This window comes from Anabrus simplex, chromosome 7 (assembly GCF_040414725.1).
Source record: "Anabrus simplex isolate iqAnaSimp1 chromosome 7, ASM4041472v1, whole genome shotgun sequence".
Lineage (NCBI taxonomy): Eukaryota > Metazoa > Arthropoda > Insecta > Orthoptera > Tettigoniidae > Anabrus > Anabrus simplex.
The window spans coordinates 161,888,827-161,904,924 of record NC_090271.1 but is presented as its reverse complement, the minus strand read 5'-3'; the positions used below and the strand labels follow the sequence as shown (position 1 = coordinate 161,904,924).

The 16,098-nt window shown below is 39.0% G+C and overlaps 1 protein-coding gene across 1 annotated transcript in view; it reads left to right on the top strand.

Moving 5' to 3' along the window:
- LOC136877404 (DNA-directed RNA polymerase II subunit RPB2) overlaps window positions 1–16,098 on the top strand; it is a 247,864-nt gene that overhangs the window by 90,406 nt on the left and 141,360 nt on the right. The window contains exons 10-11 of the mRNA XM_067151413.2: window positions 4,540–4,696; window positions 4,835–4,992. Coding sequence (XP_067007514.1) covers window positions 4,540–4,696; window positions 4,835–4,992 — 315 coding nt within the window. The remainder of the gene's footprint in view (window positions 1–4,539; window positions 4,697–4,834; window positions 4,993–16,098) is intronic.

Genomic DNA, 16,098 nt, shown 5'->3' with positions numbered 1-16,098 from the left:
AAAATGCATCCAAGAAAGTGCATTTAGAGTATTCAAATAATGCACTTGGATAACTCGCTGACAAACATAACCTCTTGCAACGAAAGAAAGAAAGAAAGAAAGAAAAAAAGCATGATTCAAAGATGAGGAAAAATCTATGCTGGCTCTCATGTGCAAGTTCTTTACTCATTCTCTTTGATTACTGAACTGTATGCATTTTAGATGCCCTGTACTTGCACAGAAAGTACCCGATGCCCTTAAAACATCGTGGCTAATCAAACTTTCCTATGACGAGGGAGAAAGTCTCGCTTCCTTCTGCATGACAACACAATGCAGTCACTCTATCCTTGTACAATTTCCCACTATGGCACTTCTCTCTTACTCCAGACATGTAAACACTTGCTGGATCACAAAGTATTCTAAGACCCATTAATGCATGCAATCACCTTGATTCACAGTTTAAACCTTTCAAATGCCATGGAAAAAACTCTTTCCAAAATGTATCCAACAAGGTGCATTTACAATGTTCAAATAATGCACTTGGATAAATCTCGGACAAACATAACCTCACACAATGAAAGAAAGAAAATCACACGATCAAAGATGAGGATAAACTATGCTGGTTCCCGTGTGCAAATGCATTATTTTTTGGATTACTCTTCCGTTTGCATTTTTAGTTGCGTTGTACTTGCACGGAAAGTGCCTGACGCCCTTAAAACATTGTGGTGTATCAAACTTTCCTATGATGAGGGGAGAAATTCTCTTGCTTCTGGCAGGTTGTCAGCTTCGATTAGAAGATGGGCGCTATAAGTGTAAGAAATTGTATCACTTCGATTCGGAAGAGGCAGTTTCAGGAGATCATTATATAAGATGTTTGCCATTGATGCTTTCTCCGTACTTATAGACATGATACTGTATAGGCTTTTAGGCTTATGTCGTGTCAAGAAAATAAGGTGAAATTCTTTACGTTTCGCAGAGAACTGTGCTCTGCGCCATTAGAAGAAAATCTTGACTGTCCACGAGAAAGGGTTCTTAGATTTAGATGTTCTAATAGACGTGGAAATAGTACGTTCATTTGCCACCAGATGGCTCCCCGGACATGGCACAGTGCTAGCGTTCGAAGCGGAAGCTGACCGAACCATCAGAATCAGTCTAAGAGACTCGCATAACAAGTGCTGGTAACATATGACACTGTCAGGTGTATGATATTGACACAAGCCTGGAATGAAACATTTGGCAATGAGGAACGTATGAATTTGGAAAACACCGAGACGAAATAACAATTGTGAAGGGACATTGAAGGGAACTACCTTCGTAAATTTTTAATGGCTGTCAACCAGGTATTACTTAATTGATAGCCAGTGTCCCTGTTGAAATTGTTAGGATTTCTACGTATTTCCACAGCTTCCCATATAAAATCCTGGACCTGTAATGTCTGGTGTGGATAAGAGCTCGAGCATCTTGGAACGTGACATCATGACCAGACGATAAAGCGTGCTCAGCTATTGCCGATTTGTCTGGCTGGTTGAGACGAATATTACATTAATGTTCCTTGATATGGGTACCAATGAACCAGCATATTTGGCCGATGTATACCTTTCTGCAATTACAGGGAATTTCGTATACCCCAGGATGTAAAAGTGCGAACAATTTGTCCTTGGTTTTACTCCGACTCAGACTGTGAGCAATTTTAGTGGCGGTGCCAAACACGGTTTTTATATTGTGTTTGCAGAGGACCTTGGCAATTCGATCTGTGGTATTGTGAATGTAAGGCAAGTAGGCAGTTCCCTTCACTTCCTTCTGTGAGCCTTGCTTGGTCATTTCTTTGGGATGCAGGGCTCTATGAATCTGCAAATCGCTGTAATTAGCAGCCTTGAACGCGACTTTGAGCGTGCCCATTTCCACCTGGATATTTGATGGCTCACAAATTCGTCTCGCCCTCCTGGCGAGTGTCGTGAGAATCTGCATGAAGATAGTGATTTGTGTGGGTAGGTATACGATAGACGGTATGTCCTAAGGAGCCGTCCCATTTCTATTTTACTAGAACATCCAAGAAAGGAAGGCGTCCGTCCGACTCCATCTCCATAGTGAATTTAATTGAAGGATGTTGGTGATTTAGGTGGTTTAGAAATAGATGAAGTTTCTCAGGACCTTCTGTCCAGACCACAAATGCATCATCAACATACCTCCACCATACCTTAGGTATGACGGGCGCCGAAGCAATAGACTCCTCTTTAAAATGCTCCATAAAGAAATTAGCCACTACGGGCGAAAGTGGACTTCCCGTAGCCATTCAGTCTGTCTGTTTGTAAAAATTCCCTCCCCACAAGAAAAAGCTGGAAGTCATGCAGTGGTAAAATAGCTTAGTAATGTGCTCAGGGAACAGGTGTTCAATGAGAGACATGACCGAGTCAATGGGCACTTGTCCCTTCACTATCGTTATTTTGTCTCAGTGTTTTCCGAATTCGTACGTTCCTCATTGCCAGATCTTTCATTCCAGGCTTCTGCCAGTGTCATATGTTACATACACATGTTATGTGAGCCTCTTAGACTGATTCTGATGGTTCGGTCTGCTTCCGCTTCGAACGCTAGTGCTGTGCCACGTCCAGGGAGCCATCTGGTGGCAAATGAACGTACCATTTCCACTTCTATTACAATGTCTGAATGTTTAAGAAGCCTTTCTCGTGGACAGTCAATATTTTCTTCTGATGACGCAGAGCACAGTTCTCTGCGAAACGTAAAGAATTTCACCTTATTTTCTTGACATGGCACAAGCCCAAAAGCCTATACAGTATCATCATATAAGATGTTCCAAAATCCAGGGTTGCAGTTTGATTCCTGAGAACAACCCATGATGACATATTTGGTGGTGACTGCATTTCCAATTTTGAGTACAGTACAGTATAAGAATCAAACAGTACAACCTTCAAAGAAAAAGTGTACATGGAAGACTCAAGTGGTCCAATGTGGCCAATAAATAATAATAATAATAATAATAATAATAATAATAATAATAATAATAATAATAATATATTATATTATTATTATATATAATATATATGTATATCATATATATTATATAATATATTTTATATATTATATATTATTATTATTATTATTATTATTATTATTATTATTATTATTATTATTATTATTATTATAGAAGTGTGCTTGTATTTTATAGACATTTCTAGGGCATTGCTTTTCCTTTAGCTGAGATACAATTTTTGGCCACCAGGTATTATCAATAGCACCTGCTATATCCAGGGATGTTAATAAAGGTACTTTTTTCATTGAGAAAGTTTGTGGTGACTTTGAAGGAAGTTTCTTTGGGTATTGATTTAACAATTGCAAGTTTCCAGAAAGAAAGAAAGGAAGGAAAGAAAGAAAAATGTTTAGGGATATGCATTTATTGAAGAGGATTAAAGAACAAGAACGGGAAACAAAAGTGAATGTTTTTAATTATATTAGCTGATATTTAGGCCCAGCCTGTAGCTCTCTGTCATTTGGTAAGAGAATAATACACTCAGCTTCTTACTGTGAGAATGGTTCATCATCTGCAGTATTAGGTGGAAACTAATTACTTATAAGACAAGCTAACAGAAATTAACTCTACCCTTAAATGCTGAAAAATCGAAGTTGCGTGTACAAAGTATGTTGCAGACTCTAACTACATAGAACTAAAACTATCGGAATATCAGAATTGGCTTATTAATTATTATTTTCGTTTTCTTGGTCGTATGTGAACAGTGCAGTATTTGAATGTGAATAGCAGTGATAATTACTAATGATTATAAAATAATAGGAGTGATAGGGTAATCGAAATAATAGGAGTGATAGGGTAATCGAAACTTACAAGTGTACTTTAAACTAAATGCGTAGGCAGATTATCATAATTATTTTAATGTACTGTGCTCTAATAGAATTTATGAATCAATTGATTTACTTGACTGTTTGCCACCAGCGGAATATTTAGCAATTGTCACAACAATGCAAAGGCTGTTGCCAACCTTGTCCGTAAGATACCTTAAATTCTCTAGAAGTCTTTTCATTTTCTGTAACTAAATTTACATTGCTGCCAGTATTGTATTGTTTATTTAAAGAAATAGTTTCCTTCATAATAGGTGCAATGGATCTTCAGTGCAATATGAAGTATCGTATCTATTACCTATACGAATTTTTTTCTAGAAAAAATTCCATATTATAATACCAACAAAACTGTAGATACATAAACAAAAATTTTAAAAAAGTGGAATATTATTTTCTATTTCTCCCAACCCAGATGTGAAAGAAAATAAACCTAACCTACAGTGTGTAATCTACCGTACACCAACAGAACTACTCAATGTAAAATTTAAAAACATGTACTAATCTTGATTACGATTGACAAACACCAACATAAATTGTTCATTCCACTAACTGGATCACCTACGCACTAAATGTTTCTATTATGCTAGGTAATAACTACTTTATCTCTACTAAATGAGATAGCACTATCAACAGCTAACCATTCACTAGTGTGTCCAACAATGTAGTTATATTTTCATTGTTTCTCTTTAGGTGTTGAATCGACTAACATTTGCTTCAACTTTATCACATCTTCGGCGTGTGAACTCTCCCATTGGTCGAGATGGTAAACTAGCCAAACCACGCCAACTTCACAACACGCTATGGGGGATGGTGTGCCCTGCAGAGACACCTGAAGGAGCTGCTGTAGGTAAGTTTACCCTTGTGATAAAACCAGATTTAGTTTATTTCTTTCTGTTTTATGCTATTTCTAAAATAGTTGTTGTGTGTTTTTTTAGGAAGGCGATCCAAATTTAAAGATACCTTTCACGTTTTTTATGCTATGTAGGTTTGGTGAAGAATCTTGCTCTAATGGCTTATATCTCTGTGGGCTCACAACCTTCTCCCATTCTGGAGTTCTTGGAGGAGTGGAGTATGGAGAACTTGGAGGAGATTGCTCCCTCTGCCATAGCTGATGCCACCAAAATATTTGTGAATGGATGTTGGGTACGTACATTTCTCACTCTGAGAAATTTATTCTTTATAGTTCTGTGCCTTTGGAATTCTTGAGGACTGTTCCGCTCATTCTGAGAGAAGAATGCCCAGTTGATTTAAAAGTTGTTTGCCATTTGAAGGAAAAATAGATTGTGGTCCATTTATAATGAAGGTTTTTTTTTTTTTGTTAACCTTTCACATTTTAAAAACTGTTCGTAAGTATATTAGAATGTAGGAATTCTGAACTGCAGAATGTAACAGTGATTATAAGAAACAATCCAATAAACAAAATATTGAGTGCCAGCCTTCTTAACACATTGTTGACTGGAATGAGCATTGCGTCATCTCCTTCTGTGGAGCGGCCTAATGCAACATCGCTTGGTGAAATATGCAGCCATCTACTGAATTATCCAAAGTAAGTGTAATGTGTAGACTCCCTCCGAATCATTTTTATTGGTTGAGTTGATGCTGAAATCCCAGATATTCCAGGTTTGTTTAGACATATTCTGACTCCTGATTTTGCCAAACTGAAGTGGCCGAGTGAATTTCTTTATAGTCCAGTAATCCCTTGGAATGGCTTTCCTTAAATGACGTATGAAAATTATTATTGGCAACTTCCTCAATTCTTTGAAACCATTATTCTTCCATGACAATGATTTGGGGATATTTTATACAAGGAGTATAATTTAAGACTTCATAGCAGAGTATTGAGGCATAGAAGCGCAGAGAAGTGGTGACAGCGAGCACTATACCCGCAATGGCGAGCGGACATTGTTGTCTCAAAGATGCGGCATGATCACGCCTGTAGAAACTAAACGAAGCTGAACTCTCCAGCTGTATATATGCTCAGGACAAATAAATAAATAAAATAATATAGCAAACAAATAAACTAGTAAATGAAACTGAACTCACCAGTATTTATAGATGATGTTGAAAGTATCTCCTTGAGCTGCGATGCAAGTTTCACAATTTGAGATTTCGAAAGACACTTTACAGTTCATGAACACTGATGGAACACACAGTATTCTTGATTTCGATTTTTCATTCTTCTGCAGTTTTGGAATTATTCCTGTAAACTTTTCCTTTGGGGGGGCCTCTGCTGATGATCTGATCATCATCGAACACTTCTGCAGCCGTCACATAGAGCTATTCGCCGTATGGGCCGTCGCACCATCCTGCTGGAAATAACCATACCTTTTTCGGTCATTTCAGCAAAAAAAAATGGTTCGAGAATGCTGTGAATATAACTATCGGAAGTAATTGTGTCCTGAGAAAATATTTTACCAGTAATTTGCTGGACACTAATAGTGTACCATACACCCACCTTCACATCATGCTGTTAAATGTGGGAGTTCTCTTTATTCCAGATCCTATTGTTCTGTGAATTGACATGCACTCAAACGAAACAGTGCTTCATCATTCATAAAAATAAAGTTTGAATCCACGATACCATCGTGTACACTATTAATGTTTTTTAAAATCCCATAGCTCTCAACCATGATGGGCATTGACCTACCAAGTGACTGCTGCTCAGCCTGCAGGCCTGCAGATTACAAGGTGACACAGGGTCAGTGCGACGAATCCTCTCTGTTGTTATTCTTGATTTTCTAGACCAGGGTCACCATTTCACTGTCAGATAGCTCCTCATTTGAAATCACGTAGGCTGAGAGGAACTCGAACTAACCCTCAGGACCAGGCAAAAATCCCTGACCTGCCTGGGAATCATTACTGGGGCCTCTGGGTAAGAGGCAAGCACACTACATCTAGATCACGGGAATCATACTGGGGCCTCCGGGTGGGAGGCAAGCACGGGACTGGACATTATTCATTAGGCAGTTGCAAAATCTTAATCTTTCAATGAAATCTGTAGGCTGTGTGTTGTGGACTGAATGAGTCTGGTAAGATTGTAAATGTAATAATTTTGTTGCATTACATGTTGACGAGTGTAAAATACCAGATTCCTGACCTACTCTACGAAGCGATTTATGTGGACTGACTTGCAGTCTTGCTTGTATATCCTTTGCTGTTTTTTCTTATTGGTTACGGAACCAGTATTACACCTCTTGTGAACAATCTATCAGTGATAACTTAAAACTTATAGTCTACCTAGTCAATACTTATTACAATCTTTTATTGCTGACTAAATGCTGTACATGTTTCTTACCTTACAAGTAAATTACAAATTATTTGTCATTCTAAATAAAATTTTATAAACAGAGTCTAAGAAATAAAATTATTATATGTCAGTTTAAATAAAGACTAGTGGGCCCGGACTGCTCCGCACCATTAGTATAAACAGGTCAGATAACTCGTCTTGATATGCCTGTCGTAGTCATATTGTTTTGCCTGCCCTTTTCAATAGTTTTATGAACATTTAATAACTGATTCATTCGTTATGTATTTTATAACACTTTCCATACAGTATTCACTGTGCTTCGACCGCGTGTCTGAATCTTAAAATCTCCAAACAATCTTGCCCGAGATAGTACAACATACAATTGGCCATGACAGAATACTGGTTCGGGTAAGTAGACTACCCACTTTTTCAGGAGTTTGTCCTAGCGCTTTATTAATGGTCGTACAGAAGGCTAGTGGGCTTGATACTTCCCCGCCTGCACGTACGTCAATGTTTTCTATTAGCAGCATGTAAGTTATTAGGAAAGTTCTGCCATCTGTTGAGTATATAAAGAAGCTGAGGAAGGTCATAGAATCAAAGAGTACCGTATTTGCTCACATATAACTCGCCACCGCGTATATCTCGCACTCCATTTTTAACATTTGGAATTGCAGGGGAAAAATTCCCTGCACATAACTCACATTAATTTCTGATGTCATAAAGACATGTGGTACATACATGAAATAAAGTGCCTGCATTAAATATCGGGACTGTACCAATTGCTGTTACGGTACTTTGTACGTGACAGTGCAAGAATAAGCTGCATTTCCTTCTACCTGCAGAACGGTTGAGGCTAGCTGTTGCAACAAAAATACCTAACTCGCAAATCCCCGCCCCAGGGCTGCATTCCTTGCCAGTCAGTCACACGCTGCCATCTCTCTCTCTCTCTTCCGTCTTTGTCAATATGCTTATCGCTACCTGTCTGGCAGAGCTGATCACGTGAACTGGGAGTGTTTCTCTGTCCTGGCAGTCAAGTCCATCTGTAGTATTGTCGACAAGTACCAGTATTCTGTCTTCACGTTTCATTTTTGTTTCTCAGTTAAGTTTTCTTGTGTAGACCGATCTTTAAGTTATGGAGAAACGTGGGAGTTATACAGCTGGGTTTAAACTCAGTGATAAAATGTGCTGAAGAACATAGTAACAGAATTGCCGGTCGAGAATTCATTATGACTGAGTTTAATGTTCACTACTGGCTTAAACAGAAAGCTGCACTAGAAACCACCAACCGAACATGTAAGTTTCCTGAGCAGGAAGATGCTTTAATATCTCGCACGAGATGCTACGTTTCAAAGCGCGCGAACTAGGGATTGAAGGAGGAATCAGCTGTTCGGATTTGAAAGTGAGACGGGGTTGGATCTGCAGATTCATGACACGGAAGTGATTGTGTCTGCGGCGGTGAACATCTCTTTACCAGAAATTGCCAAGCGATTTCAATGGCAAAATCATAGATTTTCATCGCCATGTGATAGCAATGCGGAAGAAAAACAATGACCTCTTATCTCAAATTGGCAATGCAGATCAAACCTCGATAAACTTCGACATGCCATGCAACACTACCATCAACAGGAAGGGAGAATCTAGTGTGCTTGTACCTACAACTGGGTGTGAAAAACAGCGTTGCACTGTCATGCTATCAATAACTGCAGACGGAAGAAAATTGCCACCGTTCGTTATTTTCACAGGAAAAACAGTGCCTAAAGCGAAGTTTCCCCAAAGACATTCGTGTACGGGCTCAAGAGGAAGGATGGATGGATACAGCTCTTGTCCAGGACTGGGTCCGTACGGTGTGGGGAGCACGGCCAGGTGCACTGCTTCTATGCCCAACAATGCTAGTGTGGGTCAGTTTCTGCGGACACTGGGTGGAAGACACAAAGAAACGTCTTCAGGAAGTGAAAACTGGTCTTGTTGTAATTCCTGGTGGACTCGCATGTTGTCTACAGCCCGTCAACAAGCCCTTCAAAGACAACATATATAAATTGTACGTTGAATGGATGGCAGGAGGAGAACATGAGCTGACGCAGCAGTCAAGATAAAGAGGCCATCAGTTGAACTCGCTTGTGATTAGGTTATGCAGGCATGGGTTATGGTATCGTCAGACGTTATTGTGAAGAGTTTCTTGAAGACGGGCATCACAAATGCGTTGTAGAGAAGTCAGGATGATGCAGTATGGGATGGTGACCAGAATGATGCACGAGATAATAGCTCGGAGACTGAAGGCAGTGACAATGAATAGGGTAAGTATGCCAGTTGTTTTGTTTCAATAGCCTAATGCAAATTTTATGTTGTTTTCTTTCCAGCAATATGATCTTTGGCACACAAATCCCCACATATATCACGCACCGAAAATGTTCACACTTATTTTTGTCAAAAAAGTGTGAGTTATATGCTAGCAAATTTAGTATATTCTTCCATGAACAGAGGAAGTGGCTTGACAGGTAGTAATCAAACATGGCTGCATGCAATGACATTACTAAGGATTAAAATCACATAATTAGATCAGAATATTAATGAAAGTATTAGTCGCTTAGCAACCTGCTAAGTACTTCATGTATTGTGGGTTAGGGTAAGCCTTTGCCTGCAATTATTAGAGCGATCGTTTAATGATTTGATTTTATGATTACTCGAAGTTGGATGAACTTACGTCGCCCTAGCAGGTAATTCCAGAGAAAATAAGACGAAAAATGAAGCAAATCGGTCCAGTACAATAGATGGACTGATTTGCCAAAGCTGTTTTTATTAAACTCTTTTAATATATAGATTACTGGAAGTTATTATGTGACCTTGTGTTCCAACTTTGTCTCAGTAAAATAACAAATTTGTCAGTTATCTACTTCATAAGAATATTTTGTCTAAAAACAAACGGTCTTCGAAAATTGAAGCATTCACCGTAATTGATGTGCCTGTAAATGTTTATATCTTCAACTCCTCTTTTTGAGGAGGTGGTGTTGGTGATTATTGTTTTAAGAGGAAGTACAACTAGGCAACCCTCCTCTCCTCCGATTGTTAAACATTCTTCTGTTCCATTGCTTTGAGAACTTTTACAAACTTTCTTGACTTAAGTACGTTGTTTATCCCCTATATATAATTATGTTTGATCTTGACATCTGATTTTAGAGCATAGTATGTTTAAAATTAGTTGACAAAATAGCCCAGAAGTTGGTTTTGAATGCCCTCACAATTCTTCCACTCTTGTCTGAATAGCGTTTTGCTAAAACATGCAAATAAAATTTTGAGGACAAAATCATTCTGACACTGCAATGAGATTCTTGCTAAATTTGGGCACTTTCCCATGCTTTCCGACATGTTCTCTACTAACGTGATCCAGAGATGCCAACTATTATGATTCTGTCGTAATAATTACGGATTTTCCATTGAATGACACACCACAGTTTACGATTTCCTGTTGATTTTTAAATGTAACTGTATGATGTGTTCAAAAGGATACACCAGGAATGCCATTTTTAAATGTAATGTATGATGTGTTCAAAATGATACACAAGGAACGCCATTACAACTTGAATTCTCAGAATATTTTTTTCCAGATTTCTCAGTAATCATTTATATCTGTGCACTATCCAGTCCCTTGTTTAAGAATACTTTTAATACATCAAACGCAGTGTGTGCTTCCAGTTCCCAGAAAATAACCACCTATGAAGTGGTATATGTTGTGGAGTTGTATTTGTACATCACATTATTATTCTTCCTTGCAAGTATTTAAGTTCTGTTGTTCTTGTTTTGGTGGCAGTGGCGGCAAGCTCAGTTTCATTGTGAATACTGTGTGTGTGTGACTGATGAAGTATTTATTGCAATTTTTATTGCCAAATTTATATATATTGCTCTTCTAGGAGATGCTAAGTATGTGTTGAAAAATGCAAAAGGTTTGAAATGAACAATGAAGCTATTTCCTGTGCAGAAAAATTGCCAGTGATGACGTTACCGGGACTAGTGATGCTAATAAGAAACCGAAAATTGTTCAAAAATTTAGGGAGGAATACTTGAAAAACGGCCCTATTTTCTGTGTTCCTCAATCTCTTTCACACGTGTTTTATAGTGTGCATAGCCGCGATTTTTCAGTTACGCATGGCGAACGTGATAACTGTCATAAACACATGGCTAACAGCAAAATGCATACAGACACAGTCAAGCTGCGGGATACAAATAAGAATTTAACCATTTTTGCTAAATCCTCGGAAGATGAAAGCTCGGTAACAAATCTGGAAATGTTTTTTTTACGACTTTTTTGTTGAACACAACTTGTCTTTAGCCTGCAGTGACCATGCGGGACATTTGTTGAAGAAAATGTTTCCTGTTTCGAAGGTAGGTTCAGCAGAGTATGGTTGTATGAGAATGAAAACAGGAGCGACCGAGCTCTATAGCTGCATTCGCTTAAGTGCAGCCAGATCCAGTATTCGGGAGATAGTAGGTTCGAACCCCACTGTCGGCAGCCCTGAAGATGGTTTTCCGTGGTTTCCCATGGCCACTTCCTTCCCACTCCTAGCCTTTTCCTGTCCCATCATCGCCATAAGACCTATCTGTGTCAGTGTGACGTAAAGCAACTAGCAAAAAAACAAAAAAACTGGAGCGCTAGTTAAAACTTTGGCTTCTACAGTTGAGGGAGAGGTAAGCAATTAATGAAGTCCCAGTCCTTTGCCCTGGCAACAAATGGCAGTGATGATATGAATGTCAAAAAGCTGTACTCATGAGTTGTGTCTCTTTTCGATGGGGAAACTATGCAAATTTCAATGATGATTCTAACAATTCAGGAATCCAACGACAGTACTGGCAAAGGAATATTCAATGTTTTGGATGATGAACTGAAGAAGAAGGGAATTCCGTGGGATAACTGCGTAGGTTTTGTATGTGACAATGCAAGTATTATGGCTGGTGTTTCCAAAGGTGTGAACTCCTTTAGTTGTAAAGAAATTCCTAATAGTCTTACACAAGGCTGTGCTTGTTATCTTGTGCACTTTGCTGCTTAAAAGGGGTGCAGTGCTCTTGTAAATGTCAATATTGAGCATGTTTTAATTGACATTTATTACTATTTGCTGAAGAGTTCAAAGAGGCAAAATGCTTTAAAGGTATGTCACCAAGTCTTTGGTGAAAAGTCTCACAAAATTTTGAAGTATGTTTCTACCAGGTGGTTACCTCTTGTACACTTTGCATCAAAGGTCTTACAAGAGTGGAACCCTTTAAACATGTTCTTCTGTGAACCAGATTCTGACAAGACCAACTCAAAATTTCTGAAAGTTAAGGAAACATTTTAAAATTCATCTACTAAGCTTTTCCTTTTGTTTCTCATCTCTGTTCTTCCTTTTTTCAACTCCTTAAATGTATTCCTCCAACAAGAGACACCACTTTTTCATAAACTTCTTTCAAAGTTAAATAATATTTTCAGTGACCTTATTGTTTGCTTTGTGAGAGCATCCTCGGTTCCAGAGACCCATAGTATTTGCTTGATGTGAAATTTGGTTCTGCTAAGTTACAGAAAAGTGACAACGAGTTGTTCATTGGGCTAAACACAAGGGCATACATAAGGGCAGTTTTTCCATGTGAATCTACATTGAAAAAGTTTTATTCCAATGTCAGACTGTTCTATATAAAAACGTGTGAGTACATTGTCAACAAGTGGCCAAAAGTTTCTTGAGCATGCTGAAGTTGCTGATCTTTTCTGGAGGAAATCCAAGATTTTTTTATCTATAGAACTTATGACTGACTGATTTCTTAAAATTCTGTCATCAGAAGAAATTAAGTCTTTGGAAGCAGAGTTTAGTCATTTCCAATATGATGGATTCCCTTTTGACAATGATGAAAGGGCCGACTGAATTTGGTTTGAAATATCGAAGATCAGTGATGCTCCAGGAATAAGGAAGTACCCTTCACTGAGTAAGCTGGTGATGGCTATTCTTCCGGTACTCCATAGCAATTCTCCAGTGGAAAGATTTTTTTAGTTTGGTGAGGAAGAACAAGACTGAATTTCGTGCTAATAATATCACACACTGTTAAGTGCTCTGTTGGTACAGAGGAGGCACATGATTTCAAATGGAAAAGCATGTCACCAGTGCACTTTTACTAAACAGGTACTACAGGCTGCTAAGGGGCCAATTACAGTACTCAACTCAAAAAATGATCCTTCAACCTCCACTCAGATATGTATTGCAGATCATCTGTTACTCTAGCAGGTAAGAGCCATACACTGTGTATGTGCCACCCAGTCTTTGAATATGTTACATCTGGTTGAATTGCATGTTTGTTGATTTTTCAATGATGTCTAATTTAGTGAGATCTTGAAAGAAACGTGCTGCTTGAGCCCGCCCGCCCTATCAGTCGCAGTCACATTACTAATTGATTTTCTTGAAAGTTGGCATCTCTGGTGATCATCTAACATTGGCTTTGGGATACCATATTTTTAGATAGCTTGTTTAATGGACATTTTTTGTGCCTTAATTCGTCAATCGCAGTTTATAATAAATACAAGTAAGTATTGCTGCTGTTGCTAACAACAATACCAGGAGCCTTTAATAACAAATATGCCCATATACCATAAATGCAACCTTCCACTATTATTCAAAGTTGGACAGACTTATTCATATTGGTGTTTTCAAGGTCAGATATTTTTAATTCTTTAACAACATGTTATGTAGTTTTGGCTGCTCCCACCATGTGGAAAGTGTTGACTGAAACCTGTGCTTCAGTGGTGTGCATGGATTTCATGTCCACTGTTCCCAAAATCCATTGTGTTTTTGTCAGTCAGTCTTGTTTCTTGCAGTGCCAGTATCTGTATTTCTCGTTCGTTTAAGGTTTGCTCTAGTTCATACAATTTTCCTGCTCGTATGAGAGTATTTATGTTTAGTGTTCCGAAAAAGGTTTTGCTGTTTGGGCGAAGTTGGCCAGAGGTCTCAGACTCCCTCTGTTTGCATGTCAGTCCAGACTCCCCAGAATCCAACAGTCTGGTTGTAGTGTTCTTGACAGCAGTGGATTGGTTACCAAAACCAAACCAAACTCCATGGCACTACCACCCTCGAAGGGCCTTGGCCTGCCAAGCGACCGCTGGTCAGCCCGAAGGCCTGCAGATTACGAGGTGTCGTGTGGTCAGCACGACGAATCCTCTCGGCCGTTATTCTTGGCTTTCTAGACTGGAGCCGCTATCTCACCGTCTGATAGTTCCTCAATTCTAATCACATAGGCTGAGTGGACCTCGAACCAGTCCTCAGGTCCAGGTAAAAATCCCTGACCTGGCCAGGAATCGAATCTGGGGCCTCCGGGTAAGAGGCAGGCATGCTACTCCTACACCACAAGGGCAGCGGATTGGTTACCACCTGGGGTAAAAGTTTGATTTTTAACATGCCTCATGGTACTTGATTATCACAAGTTTGGACCTAGGTCCAGTTTTTAGGACTGGAGTGGTGAGTTCCAGAACATGAATCTTTGGCCGCACCTCTGGTGATCAAATGCTGACCACTTTGCTGCTTGCTGCAAGTCACACGCGAATTGGATTTGAGTTGGCTCTTCCATCCTCTCTGCCCTTGGGATATTTCCTCTTCTGTCTTTGAGGCCGTTGACCATTTTTCCCATTACCTCTGTTGATTTGAGAGTGCTGATTTGGCTATGCCTTATACACACCTGTCCTGCATATCTACAGGAACTTCCCCTGTCAGCCATTTAGGACGCGCCATGTTGGGCACCCACCCCAGTGTCTCACACAGAGTTGCAATTTTTGTGAAGGAGATTTGTAAACCAACTTTCCCAGCAAATTCTTTGAGCAAGGTTGAGAGTGGGTAGATGAGTGCACATTTCCATTCGTCCGGTAGTTTTTCACTTCACCAAAAGTCTTGAATGATCTGTGTGATTTCCTGTAGTGATCGTGGTCCTAAATTTTTCAATAGTTCTGCGATGATTCCTTCTTCTGATGTCTTTCCATTCTTGAGTTTTTTGAAGTAGTAATGGATTTCTTCTTGCATTGGTGGTTTGACTTTGGGTTGTATGTGCTCTGGGACTGTGCGTGTGAATCGCTCAGGTGGTTCAGGGCGATTGAGGAGGTTAGAAAAATTACATGCTAGTTTTTCACATTTTTCTTGGTTAGTGAGTGCTAGACTTCCGTCTTGTTTCTTGAAGGTCAAATTTTGCGTGCATAACCCTTAATTCTGTTTGCGAAAGTTTTATTAAAAAACTCTACTGTTGTGTTTTCTGAAGTAAACCTCGATTGATTGAAATTAGTTATATAATTACGTTTAGTTGTCCTGATAGTTCTGGTTGCCTTTTTGTGGACATCGAAAAAGTGTTGTAGGGTTTCTGGAGATTTGTGGCTATTGTATTTTTGGAATGTGATTCGGCGATCATTAATAACTTGATCACAGTTGGAATCCCACCAGGGGTGTTTTGCTTTCTTTTTTAAGTGGAATCAGTTCTTTGTCTTTTCTGATAATTTTGCTGCAGAAGGTTTTATAACCATATACAGTAATATTGACTTTTATATTTCATTATCATCATCATCATAATCATTTACCTTGGGGTGCAATGCACAATGCTTATCACTATTACAGCCAGAAGGAAAGAGCCTTCCCTCGAATGTTTTATAACCATATACAGCATTTTGAAACAGTCATATACACTATTTACAGGTAAAGGTACAAAGTATAATGCATACATATTTCTCATTTACACGATCTTTCACTTCCTGGTTCATTCTTCCACATATTCATACATTTTCTTACCTCATTTAACTATATTTACATTTTTACATTTAATGGTGGCGGGGAGGTCATTCCAAAGTCACGTTGAACGAGCAAAGAAACCTAGTATGTAGAACTCGGTTTGCACAAAGGGAGGTATAAGATGCACCCCTTTGCCCCTGCGGACAGAGCTGTAGGATAAGGAGAGTCGAGGGAATGATGAACAGTGATTGGCCCATGAGGGACTTGTGTAAGAATGTGACGTCGCTTTGT